Raw genomic sequence first — 13,377 nt, forward strand, 5'->3', positions numbered from 1 at the left:
CTTGTTGGGAGTTCAGAGCCCGGGAGAAGGGTTGGGAAATGGGATTGGGAGAGCCCAGAGCCCAGGGTCAGGGTGCTGGGCTGTGAGTGGGGTCCCTCTCCTTAACTCGCTGCCAGATGGGTCTAATGCTGTGGACCCTTTTGCACCCACCCCAGTACACATCCCTAAGGGGGAAGCCCAGACAGGCGCTGGCTGATGCACCCTGCCCACCCGACTTCCCCAGGCCCATAAGGGCCCCTCCAAGGAACCCCTGGGGCTCCGTCCTTTTGTGAATTTCTTGGCTTGAGGCTTTCCAAGCGCTTCCTTCCTTTGAGAGGGACTTGGAGGCACAGACAGAAGTGAGGGTACAAAGGGACCTGGTTTGCACAGTCCTGAGGGCAGGGACAGAACCTGGGGATGCCCCAGGGAGGTAGAGCCCATTTTCCACATAAAATCCAGGGACCCTGTGGCCACTGTGTGTGTGTGCCCAGGAGGCCCCTGCTCTCGGGAATGGCCTTGCAGACCGGCCAGGGCAGTCACAGAAGAGGGAGTGTCTGTCGGAGCTGGTGGCACTCCAGGCGGGCTTCCTGGGAGAGGCAGGTTGGAGTTGGAACCTGGAAGGTGGGTGGGCTTTTCAAGAACTTAATTACTCCGCTCACAGCATGGTCAATGTCAAGCAAAGGCTTGAGAACCACAGAAAAGCTCAAAGAAAGAAAATGTAAACCTCCCATAATCTCACTGCGCAGAGTCTGTCCTGTGTTACACTCTGGGGCTCTGGGACACTTGTTCACACTCGGTGCCACCAGGGCCTCTGTCACTGCAACAGCTTCCCAATCAGAGCCCCACGTCCATCCCTCCCCCCATCCCCCACCCAACCCAGAGGCTTCTCAGGCCTGCCAAGCCCCCCCCCCCCCACGGCTTCTCCCCTCAGAGGGCGGCCCCACACTCTCCTTCATCTGGTGTCTTCATCTACCACGCGTGCTCTTGGGGGCAGGGGTATGGTGCCATGTCCCCAGGTCTGGGGACAGCACCTGGCTCCTAGGGCATTTCCAGTCAATGACTGGTGTGTAAAGTGAGTGTGTGTGTGTGTGTGTGTGTGTGTGTGTGAAGTACAGAGATAGGGGTTCAGGACTGTTTTTACCCTGGATGGAAGTTCACAGCAAAAAAATTTGACCGAGGGTTTCTTGGTGCTGGGAGGCACCTGCGTGTCACAGGCGTGGTGGCATCTGTGCTCGGGGGCTCCGTCTCCCCTTTTGTCATCCATTGGTTGAGACTCTCCTTAGTAACTGTCCACCTGCCCTTTCTCCCAGGCCTTCCCACGGCCAATGTCATGAATTCTACCAGCTCCCAGCGTTCGGTCACCCCGATACCCTCCTTGTTTATGGGACCTGCCCTCGTGGTTGGGGAATCGAGTTTCCAGGCAGCATCAGCACGGTGGAGTCCTTCTCAGGCGCCTTCGAACTTCGACCTCCGTGCACCTGCTGTTCTTTGAGGTGTGTTTCTAGAAGCAAACTCGCCGGACCAAAAGGCGCGCCTGCCCTGGAGGCTTGTGGTGTACACCGCCCCCCGGAAAAGATGGTTCCGATTCGGATAGGGTTTTTCCAATAATACAGGGTGGGGCAAAAGTGGGTTTACAGCTGTTTGTATGCAAAATAATGCAGCAATTAATCAACAGAATACAAGAATAAACTGTTTCATGTACTCACGACTGTAAACCTGCTTTTGTCCACCCCGTCTTGTCAATATGCAGCCCGAGCAGGGACATTTACAAGGGGTCTATGTATCGAGACTAGAGACCCCACATCCCTGAGAAGGTCACTGTTCATGTTAGGGTTTGTCACTTCCCAGACGTTCCCACGAGGCGCAGTAAAGACATATGTATGCTGCATGTGATGTGCGTGGTATATTTATATACATGCACATTAAATATACATTACATTATACTAATTATGCTATAGGTATGTATACACCCACAGTGTCTGTGTGTCCCCAGGGAGAGAGAGGCTGAGGTGGGTCATGTTTCTCTACCCCTGCTCCCAGGGGACCCTGCCACACGGCCACCTATGTGACCATTGTCGCTCCTGTTGGTATCCGTACCAACCAAGACTTTGAATAAAGAAAGCTTCACTTTTTAAAATTTGAGTTGGAAAGAGAATAGAATTCTTCTTCCCATTGTCCAAATATAAAATTATGACACTGAATTCATCTTTTTCACCTGCACGCGCCTCCCCAGACGCGCTACTGTGTCTGCTGACGGCCCGGAAGTTACCTTGGTTTGTTCGAAAGTCGACACCATCGTCTCCCTTGTTGGAATGGATTTTCTCTGGCAGGAGGGCTGGGTGGGGGCTTCAAGGGGACCGTGGAAGGAAGGAGAGTGATGGGGAGAGGGGACTGAGATGTCGGGCTCGTCTCCAGAAGCTGGGGTACGGGACGGGGGGGTTTGAGGCCGGCAGGGAGAGCAGGGCTGGATGGCGGAGCCTTGATACCTGGCCTGGGTGATGGGCTGTGTGGCGAGGGCCGTGGGGAGCCATAGGAGGCTCCAGGTGGGGGCAGTTCATCTGTCAGCTTGTGCAGAATCGCCCGGAAGGAGTTAAAATGGGAGGTCGTTGCTACGGCCTGGTAGATCATCTGGGGTCTGGGGGTACCGCAGGCAGAGCGAGGCCAAGCTCAAGGTGGGACTTCCAAGCTCCATGTCCACCTGTGTTAGTTTTCTATGCTGTGTAACCAGTTGCCACAAACAGAGCTTAAAACAACACCATTTATGACCTTGTGGTTTCTGTAGATCAGAAGTCTGGGCACGGCTTACCTGGGTCCTCTGCTGGGGGTCTCACAAGGCTGCCGTCAAGGGCTCCTCCAGGCCGAGCCCCCCCCCCCCATCTCAGTGTCCCCTTCCACGCCCATCCAGATGGGCAGCAGGCAGAATTCGGTTCCGTGCGCTGTAAGCCCAAGGCCCTCACCACCGCGGGCAGTTCACGGCAAGGCCCTTGCTCTTCAAGATCAGTGGGGCAGCATCCCTCTGCTTTGACTCTCTTCTTTTGAAGGGCCCTCTTTGAAGGGCTCACCAGGTTAGGCCAGGCCCACCCAGGGCAACCTCCCTTTTGATTAAGTCCAAGTCAACTGATTAGGGACCTTAATTACATCTGCGCAGTCCTTTTGTCTTTTCCCTATTCTCTTGGTCAGAAGCAAGTCCCTACACACAGGGACCAGGCACAGAGGTGTGGCTGCCTGGGTTGGGGGTCACGGGGCTGTCCTAGCCTCAGGCCGCCACACCCCCCTCTCCTTTCAGTTCTTCCGATTCCCAGATGCCCCCGCTGCCCCTCACACCCCAAGCTCAATCCCTTCCCACTTCTAAGAGGCAGACCGAGAGTTAAGAAGCCCTCAAACCTGTTTTCTGCAGCACTTGCACTACAAAACGGGGTTGGACCACAGAGCTTCAAGACCAGAGGACTGATGGGGCGTCACAGCTGAGCTGGGGGCGGCGCGCTCACTCAGCAACGGTATCGAAAAGACGAGTCCAGCTCTGGCTGAGGCACCGCAGGGGACGGAGAAGGGAAGCAAGCGCCCATTTGCGTCTTCAGAGGGCTGCTTGTGTAGTCGGCACTGTCGCACCGGCCTGCCTGTTGTGTTTCTCTCCCGGGCGGTTAGTCACATTGCAGACAATGCGGAGACCGGGGCCTGGGGAGTCTCTATGAGGTTTAAACCATTGCCGATTTGGTGTGTGTCTTCCCAGATTTTTGGCGTTGCGGTGTGAGAAACATCTGGGCACACTCCCTCCACCCCCACCCCGTTTTGGATTATTTCTCCACGTGGGCTTAGACGTGAAATTTCTGAGCAAGAGCACGCACACATTTTCAAGGCTGTTGGTGCATTTTCCGGAAAACTTGTGCTGATTTTCTTGCTGTGACCCCTGCTGGTGGTTGGGGATTTGCTGGTTTCTTTGTCTTCCAAGAGAAGGAAGGCTGCGTCTGGAGCTTGCTGCAGGCTGGGTGATCTGTGTGGGCAGGGGGCGGTGTTCTCCCTGCTCTGTGGCCCCACAGTGCCCTCCAGGGGCGGGTGGCGGGGGTGCAGGAGCTGAAGACACGGTTTGGTCCCCAATCGGTGCTCCTAAGGTTCCAGGCCCCTGCAACGCGTGTACCGGGTTCCCGGGCAGGGACAGTGCCAGCTACCCCCAGGACGGGAAGAGTTTTGACTTCCTCAGACTCCACCGCTCCCTGTGCTCCTTCGCCATAGACACGCAAGCCCCAGTTGTGGAGAGTAAGGTGCCAATAAACCCTAGGAAGTGGCTTCTGTGATTACTCTCGTTTACGGAGGGGGAAACTGAGGACCAGAGAAGTGCCTCACTCATTGTAAAGCTCTGGGCATCATTTCTCAGGTTTGGGGGTTCCCAAGAGCCAGGCTGCCTTTCTCCCCATTTCTCTCTCAAATGAATTTCCTTTACACACACACACACACACACACACACACACACACACACACACACAAAGGGAGACAAAGACGCTCTGAGTTCTCCCAGCCTGGGATGGGGCCTTGGGTACCTGCCCCTCGTGGAAAGTTATCCCCGGGGCCTGGTGCCCAGGAGGCTCCGCATGGCCCTGTACTGGGGCTGCCCTGCTACAGCGAGGTTTGGATGTATTTTCTTTCACAGGGAGGGCCCGCGCCCCTCCCTCAGCGCCCCGAGCAACATGTGTAAACAGTTAAGCGGGTTTGTTTTTTCTAGAGCACTTGGGAGGAAGTGACACTGACATACTTGCGTCCCACCGCAGGGCCAGTGCCTCTGTGGGAACCAGGCCCTGGCTTTGGCCAAAGCTGGCAGTTTTGGGACCTGCCTTCCAGGCCCTCAGCGGGAGCCCCGCCCCGCCCCCATTCCCCTTGACCCCATCTCTGCTGCAGACTGCCCCAACCTAGCCAGCTTCGGGGCACCCACCCCAACTTTGAATTGCACAGAGCAAGACCCGCGGGCCTGCATCTGCGCAAATGCTGGATCGCCGGAGGTGCCTGGGTGCTGGGCGCCCAGCCACTCGGTTTCTCGCTCCCTGTTCAGGGCTTCTGGGGAGGAAAGAGACACTGGCTGCCTAGGAGCTCCCTGCTCTGGGCTCCATGCCAGCCCTTGGTTGGTGCAAAGCCCCTGCCAGGTGGGAGGGGTCAGCTCTGTGTGAGGGAGGACTCTTACTCAGACCAGGATGGTCCCACTCTTGTCCACGTGGAAGGCAACCAGCATCTTCCAGGGACTTCTAGCAGGCAGGTCTCCTTCCCAGGGTTCCTTCCTCCCCGGGCACTTCCGGGTGCCTAAGCCAGATCCTGGCCCCCTGGCCTCTGCCTTCTCCCCAGCCCATCATCTCGTCATCAGCCCCCGACCCTGCTGTGTCCAGGACACCTCCCCGATCTGACACCTGACCCCAGCTGGCCCAGGATGCTGTCTCTTCTGCCTGGACGCCTGCCCCAGCCTCCACACAGCGCCCAGGGTGCAGCTTCCTCCTCCAAGCAAATCCCCTCCGTGGCTTCCGAGTGCCAGGGTGACATCCAAACTTTTAGACCTGGCCACACCTGTCCCACAGGAGCTGGCTCCTGCATGTGTTCATTCCACACCGGGACACCCAGCCCTGGAACTGCCCCGAAGAGACGGCTGCTGGCTTTCCCCAGGGCCTTCCCATTTGCTTTCCCTGAGCCAGAAGCACCGCTCTCCCTCTCCTCTCTGTTTGGTGAACGCTTCATCCTTCTCAGACTCCTCCTCCAGGAAGTCTGCCTAGATGCCTTAGACTAAGTCTGGGGCCTCGTGTGCTGGGTATGGCCTCTGCAGCCAGGGACCCTATGTCGGTCCTCTCTGCTTTCTCCTCAGGGCCTGGTGCAGAGTGGCTGTTCCACAATATTTGTTCAGTGATTAATGGCAATGAAGGCCCAAAAAGCCCGAGGCAGAGGCCACACTGAGTGAGAAAACGCAGCCCTGGCTGCATCCACGGGTACACCTGTCCAGGTGCAGCTCTCTCCCCGGCTCCAGCCCTGCCCTCCTGTCAGGTGGGCCCGAGCCAAGTCAGGGCGTGAGCAGCATGGCCCCTCCCACGGCTTCAGCTCCAGCTTGTGCCTCCCTGGTCCCCCTCGGTCCCCCCTTGGTGCTGACTGAGTCCCAACCATCCAGCCACCAGGAAGTCACGCAGTGAGCATCCCCACTCACGTCTGCACATCAGACAGGGCCAAGCTCCGCCCACAAGGACCATGTTTTCACGGTGGAGTTCCAGGCAGAGTACAAGGGAGGTCATCGAGGGGTGAATTGGGGGAGACTGGGGAGGGGTCCTCACCTCACTCATGGGTATAGTCACCATACTTCTTAAAACAAAAATGGGACCCTCCCTCAAGCAAGCCTTTGTCACGTAGCTTGGACCTGACTGAGGTCATCCAGATGTGGCCTGTAGGTGGGACCGCTGGCCCTTTAGGGGTGCTCCGAGGCTGTGGGGCTGGCAGATGATACAATATTGACCCCGTCAGGGCGTGCGTGACCACTATGTCACTGTGAGGGCTGCCCAAACGAAGGGGCTGGTCATCTTCGCACCCTCGAGGGTCAGGGAGCGCCGTCCTATTTCCTGGGGGCTAGTTGAAGTGCCAGACATGAACTTTGAAGGGGTGGCAGAGGGCCGGGCGGAGGGGCTGGCTTCAGACCACTGCCCTCACCCCGCAGTTTTCTGTAGCTCCTCATTGGTGTCACTGGCTGGTGGCACAGGTGTCCTCTGTCGCCCCCAGTTACCACCTGCAAAAAGGTGGCTTGGGGGGCTTGAGCAAAGCCCTCTGGTGTCCTGAACCGTTGGGACTACTCCATCCTGTAAGCCTGCCTAGGACCTCCGCTCTGTGCCCCAACTTTGCGGGCCATTTGCCCAGGCTCCTCCACAGTCAAATGCTCAGAGGGGTCCCCCACTTTTTGTATTCACAAAAACAGGGAATTTCATTTCAGCATCTGCCCATACACCTTCTGGCCAGTTCGTGGTCACCCATCTGCACCGTGCCCTAGGGCAGGGGGGTCACTCCCTGACCTCTTAGACAGGGGAGGGGTCCTCTTGCTCAGAGTCACTTAGACCCTGCATGTCCACAGAGTCTGGGGCAGCTCTTTGTCCTCCTGTCCCTGTCCCCACCCTGGGGCTCTGTGGGGTGAGGCAGGACTTCATTCAGAAGGAGACAGATGTGTGGACAGCTGGCCTCGCTGGCCACTGGACCCAGTCTCCATGGACCCTGGATGGCGGCCCCTAATTGGTTTGCTGCCCGTACCTGCCCTCCCACAACCTTTTTGGGCTTAAACAACTTTTTATTTCTTAAAGACAAAAGCTATTTGGTTTTAATACACAAAGTAAATGAGGTCCTTGGTTAGCTCCTGCTCCACCTTCCAGCCCAACACCTCTGAGGGTCATGGGCCGAAGTCTCCAGCCAGGCTTTTGGCATCTCAGCAGCCTCTCCGTCCCAGGAGTCTGGGCTGGACAGAAGGGCCAGGAGAACCCTGGGGACAGGGACAGGAGGAGGTCACTTTCCTGTGTGCCTGCCCTCTTTTCTGTCACTGTAGACCAGGCAGGCAGCCGGGTCCCCACAGGGCAGGCGGTCAGTTCACGGTGGGCACTTGGCTGTGGTGCAGGCTGAACTCCTTCGCCTTGAGGCGGAGGCTGGCGATGCTGTTGGCCATGTTGACCCCTGGGGTTGCCGGGCTGGAGCCTCCAGGGCTGTAGGGTGGCACTGTACTGGGGGCGACACAAGACACAGGACGCATTGGGTGTGGCCGGCGTGGTGCCCGGGGCACTTCTGGCTGCCTGTCCTGGACCCCAGCCTCTCCCGCCCCCCCCCTCTTCAGCTTGCTCTCCCAGGAAGCTTTCCGCTGGGGGTGGGGTGACAAGGGGCTGCAGCATTTGGGGAGGGGTCAGGAGCACCCACAGCCAGCACAGTGGTGTGTGGACGTTCCTCGCTGGACCAGGAGCTTCCTGAGAGCCGAGCCCGAGTCCCGTTCACCCCAGCACCTGCGCGGGCTGCAGGTGAATGAACACACACCTCTGTTTAAGGGTGCCTCTGCGTGATTCTCCTGCCCCAGGTGAGGACGGGGCAGGGGCAGTTGGGAGAGATCTCAGGCGTCACTAGGACTCCGATCCCACAAGCTGACCTGCTGGATCTCACCTTTGAGGAGACCAGGGCTCCAGCAGAGCTGCTCACAGACTAAGGGGCACCCCCTGGAGTTGTGGGGAACAGATTCCTAGCACCCCCTCCCTCTTCTGCCTCACCCTGCCACCTTGGGCGGAGCCTTTTTTCCAGGTTTGACCAGCAGAAACTGCCCCAGGACTTGGCTCTGGAACCCCGCTGGGTCCCCAGGATGGGGAGGCCATTCTCTCAGCCCCCCTGGGCTCAGTTTCTGGCCAGGAGGGTGGGCGCGGTGCTGGGCTCTCTCACCAGCCGTCCTACAGGGCGCCTGAGGGTGGCAGCGGCTCTTCCCTTCCCCTCCAGACAGGCCTGGTCTTCTCACCCTTCCACACGCTCACGTGCACAGGAGTGTGCATGCACACGCACACTCCTGTGCACTCACACACTCATGCAACACACACACTCACAAGCACACACTCAAACACTTGCCCACATACCACCAGGTGGGCCCCCAGTCCAAGGGGCTCGTGGGCACAGTTCACAGGTCTCTTCAGATGCTCAGAGGAGCCTGGGCCCTGACACGCCCCGGGGTCCCCTGGCTGTGACCCCTCCTTCCCTGAGAGGGTCCTGGCTCTCACCTGTACGGGGACGAGGCCGTCCAGGAGAGGTAATCTGGGCTCAGGGCGGTGGGCCGGGGGGCCACAGGCTGCTCGATGGCGGCCTCCTGGCTGTAGGACTTGAGCAGCGAGGCGGAGCGGTTGGCCAGCATGGCCCGCTCGTTGCGGCGGAACTTGGCCCGGCGGTTCTGGAACCAGACCTGGGGGTGGGAGGGCACGGTGAGCAGGGTGGAGCCGGCCGCAAAGGGGACCCCGGTCCCTTTGAACCCAGCGTGTGCCTGCTCCGCTCCCAGCCCGGGACTGGCAGCTTCACCTCTGCGAGCCCCACTTTTCACGTCTGTAAAGTGGGGGTGAGAGAGTGTGCTAGAGAAGGGGGGCGTGAATGGATGAAACGGCCAATAAATGACACTTCACTGTTGTGAGGTTATCGCGAGGGAGCTGCATGCTGAGCTCTCAGCTCGCGGCTGGCGCAGTGGACAGGACACTTCACAACGACTTTTATTTATCAGAACCCTTTGTGGCGGGCACAGCTCCAAGCACTTTACAATGTACTGACTCCTGTAATTCTCAGAGGACCTCTAGGAAACAGACCCCCGGGACCCTCATTGCACAGGGAGGCACCCAAGGCACAGACAAGTTAAGTAACTCACTCCAGGTCACACAGCTAGTAAGTGGCAGGGCTGGGGTTTGAACCTCAGCCCTCCTGGCCCCAGATGTTCCTGCTCTTAAATGCCTCACCTGGGCAAGTCCCTAAGCCAGAGCCAATGGTCACTGCACGGCCCCACAGATGGCCGACCGATGGGCCGCCCTCACCTGCACGCGCGCCTCGCTGAGGTTGACACGCCGGGCCAGCTCCTCGCGCACAAAGGCGTCAGGGTAGTGCGTGCGCTCGAACACGCGCTCCAGCGCTTGCAGTTGGCTGCTGTTGAACGTGGTGCGGTTCCGCCGCTGCTTCTTCTTCCGCTTGGTGGCGCTTCCGCGCCCAGGACTGGGACACTCACCTGTGGGGGAGGAACCCGAGGGTCAGTGGGGCGGAGGCCATGGCGCGGTGGGTGTCCACAGCCAGGCCAGGAAAGGCCACTCCTGCACCCAGAGGCGCTGGGAAAGGCACCCAGGCATCTGCCTGCTCAGCGCTCTACTGAGCCTCCCTTTGATTCACTCCTTCGTTCATTCGTCCATTCATTCATTCATTCTCCCACACAGTCACCCAGCACCTCCTGTGAGGCAGGCTCAGTGCCAGGGCCCTGGGCTATATAATGGTGAGCAAAAGCGCCAGGCTCTGCCTGTGGAGCCAGGGGGTGGGCACCTGCTGCCATGAGGGACAACTACCTGGCCAGGGAGGGTCCAGGGACGGGTGGGGGGGTCCTTAGCACCTGGTCTGGGCTCTAGCCTGTGGTAATCCCTCCATCGACATTTGTTGTTTAATTAAAATGATATGCAGTAAAAAGCAGTAAGAGTCACAGTTCAAAGGGTCCACTGCACCCAGGCTCCTTAGCACCCACAGATCATTGGGTGCTTGTGGGGACCCTATAGGTCGGTGCTGGATCCTCATCGCTCCCCATTTACAGAGGGGAAGGATGTTCAGCTACTATTTCCACATTTAACTTTTATCCAGGGACAGGAATGCTGACCCTTCATCCCCCAGAGCTTAGCTCACTGCTCCCTCATCCAGGGAGCCCTCCCTGACTACCTAAGTCCACATGAAACCTCCTCCCCTTCACTGCACTCATTTGCCTCTTAGAACCAATGCTTCCCTGTTCAGCACTTCCTTGTGTAGCTGATTTTCTTACTAAATATATATATATATATTTTTAATAACAAGTAATATCACTGCTTGTCACAGTAACAGCTTCAAACAACGCAGAAGGGAATAAAGTAAAACCAGGTACATCCGCCTCCCCAGCTCCACTCTCTGTACTTTATAAGACTACACATGTGCATTTAAAAAAATGTACAAGCAAGTCTGACCCATGTGGCTCCGTGGGTTGGGCGTTGTCCCACAAATGAAAGGTTGAGGTTCGATTCCTGGTCAGGTCACATACTTGGGTTGGGGGCCAGGTCCTCGGTTGGGGACGTGAGAGAGAGAAAGAGGCAACTGATCGATGTTTCTCTCCCTCTCTTTCTCCCTCCCTTCCCCTCTTTTTAAAAATAAATAAATAAAATCTTTAAAAAAATTATTTTCAAGAAAATGTACAAGCATGAAATCATGCTGAACACATTGGTAATTCAATGAGCCTATTTTTATTTAGTAACATTCCAGACGCCATTTCGTTCAGGACAGTAATACTCACCCTTTCCTTTTTTAAAACTCACATCTTTGGGCCCTGGCCAGTGTAGCTCAGTGGATTGAGCACGGGCCTGGGAACCAAACAACCACAGTTCGATTCCCTGTCAGGGCACATGCCTGGGTTGCAGGCCAGTTCCTAGCAGAGGACACACAAGAGGCAACCATACATTGATGTTTCTCTCCCTCTCTCCTTCCCTTCCCCTCTAAAGATAAATAAATAAAATCTTTAAAAAATATATTAGAGTAATAGCCCTGGCTGGTGTGGCTCAGTGGATTGAGCACCAGCCTGCAATTTGCCATTTCCATTCCCAGTCAGGGCACATGCCTGGGTTGCAGGCCAGTTCCCAGCAGGGGGTGTGCAAGAGGCAACCATATATTGATGTTTCCCTCTCTTTCTCCCTCCCTTCCTCATCTCTCTAAAAATAAATAAATAAAATATATTTTTAAAAAGATCTAGGGTGTCATTATAACCAAAATTCCATGTTAAAAAATCACATCTTTAACTATATTTTATGGATTATGCTATTACAGTGGTCCCAGTTTTTCCCCTTTTGCCCCCCTCCACCCAGCACCCTCCACTCCCTCAAGCAGTCCCCACACCATTTTCACGTCCGTGGTCATGGTGTAAGTTCCTAGGCTGCTCCATGTCCTACGCTGCACTTGACCTCCCCAGGGCTGCTCTGTGACTGCCTGTTTGTACTTCTTAGTCCCCGCACCGCTCACCCATTCCCCCAACACCCTCCCATCTGTCAGCCGTCAAAACGCTCTCTGTATCCATGATCCTGTCTCTGGTCTTCTTGTTCACTTAGTTTGTTTTTCAGATTTACCTGTTGATAGATATGTTTATTGCCATTTTATTGTCCATAGTTTTGATCTTCTTTATCTTAAATAAGTCCCTTTAACATTTCATATAGTAATGGTTTGGTGGTGATAAACTCCTTTATTTTTTTCTTGTCTTGGAAGCTCTTTATCTGCCCTTTGATTCTAAATGACATCTTTGCTGGGTAGAGCAATCTTGTGTAGGTCCCTGCTTTTCACAACTTAGAATATTTCTTGCCAAACCCTTCTAGCCTGCAAAGTTTCCATTGAGAAAGCAGCTGACAGTCTTATGGGAACCCCCCATATGTAATTAACTGCTTTTCTCATGTTGCTTTTAAGATTCTCTCTTTATCTTTAACTTTTGGCATTTCAGTTATGATGTGTCTAGGAGTGGGCCTCTTTGCATCCATCTGGTCTGGGACTCTGTGCTTCCTGGACTTGCAAGTCTATTTCCTTCACCAAATTGGAGAAGTTTTCTTTCATTATTTTTTCTAATAAATTTCCAATTTCTTGCCCTTTCTCTTCTCCTGGCACCCTCTGATGCAAAAGTTGGGTTGCTTGAAGTTGTCCCAGAGGCTGCTTACACTATCTTCATTTGTTTTTTAATTCTTTTTTCTCCTTGTTGTTCTGATTGGTTGTTTCTTGCTTCCTTGTGTTCTAAATCATTGATTTGATTATCAGGTTCGTCCACTCTACAGTTGTTTCCCTGTGAATTGTTCTTTATTTCCATCAGCGTGTCCTTCATTTCTCACTGGGTCTTTTTGATGCTGCTGAGGTCCTCACTAAGTTCCCTGAGCATCCTGATAACCAGTGTTTTGAACTCCGCATCTGATAGATTGCTTATCTCCGTTGTGCTTAGTTCTTTTTCTGGAGTTTTAATCTATTCTTTCACTTGGGCTACGTTTCTTCGTCTCCTCGTTTTGGCAGCCTCCCTGTGTTGGTTTCCGTGTGTTAGGCAGAGCTGCTCTGAGCCCCTGTCTTGGCAGTGTGGCCTGATGCAGCAGGTGTCCCATGGGGTCCGGTGGCCCAGCCGCCCCTCCCGCCCACGCTGTCACCCTTTTCTCTGGATTGTTCTCTGCACTCAGTGTTTCCTCTTATTCTCTCCCTCCAAGTGCAGGGACCTGATTCTTAACTCGGTTTGGCTTTATGTTTCTGCATTGATTTTTGCAAATATAATGAGCTGTGCAGGATGTTTTCTCCCCCCATCTTCTATCAAAAGGCAGCCTTCCGCGTGCTACTCTGCTCTCGCTTTTCCTCCCTCGATCTGTCCCAGGGGCCCCTCCACCCAGTGCACAGAGAACTTCCTGGTTCCCCTTCACAGCGTCGGAGCACTGGGGTGTACGGCTGGCTGAGGACTATTCACCAGAGCCCTGGGGACGGCCACTCCCGAGTGGTCCAGATCTTTTGCAACCAAAAGAATGCCGCAGGGCATCTCTGTGCAAACAGAATTTTCTCTTTCCGCCTCTGCGCTTTTGGGACGGAGTCCTGGAGGTGAGATTGCTGGGCCAGCGAGCACAATGCCAGATGTGGCCAAACACGCCAGCCGGGTAGGAAGGCCTGTTCTGCCCAATTTGG

General features: G+C 55.5%; 1 protein-coding gene across 1 annotated transcript in view; it reads right to left on the reverse strand.

Annotated features, from left to right (window-relative positions):
- Positions 1 to 4,884: 4,884 nt before the first annotated feature.
- Positions 4,885 to 13,377, reverse strand: part of PRRX2 (paired related homeobox 2) — a 43,488-nt gene continuing 34,995 nt past the window's right edge. Inside the window, exons 2-4 of the mRNA XM_037145613.2 lie at positions 9,510 to 9,697; positions 8,718 to 8,896; positions 4,885 to 7,691 (exon numbers count right to left, since the gene is read on the reverse strand). Of these exons, the coding sequence (XP_037001508.1) occupies positions 7,556 to 7,691; positions 8,718 to 8,896; positions 9,510 to 9,697 (503 nt within the window). The 3' untranslated portion in view covers positions 4,885 to 7,555. The remainder of the gene's footprint in view (positions 7,692 to 8,717; positions 8,897 to 9,509; positions 9,698 to 13,377) is intronic.

This window comes from Artibeus jamaicensis, unplaced genomic scaffold, assembly GCF_021234435.1.
Source record: "Artibeus jamaicensis isolate MK-2021 breed Jamaican fruit bat unplaced genomic scaffold, CSHL_Jam_final contig_471, whole genome shotgun sequence".
NCBI lineage: Eukaryota > Metazoa > Chordata > Mammalia > Chiroptera > Phyllostomidae > Artibeus > Artibeus jamaicensis.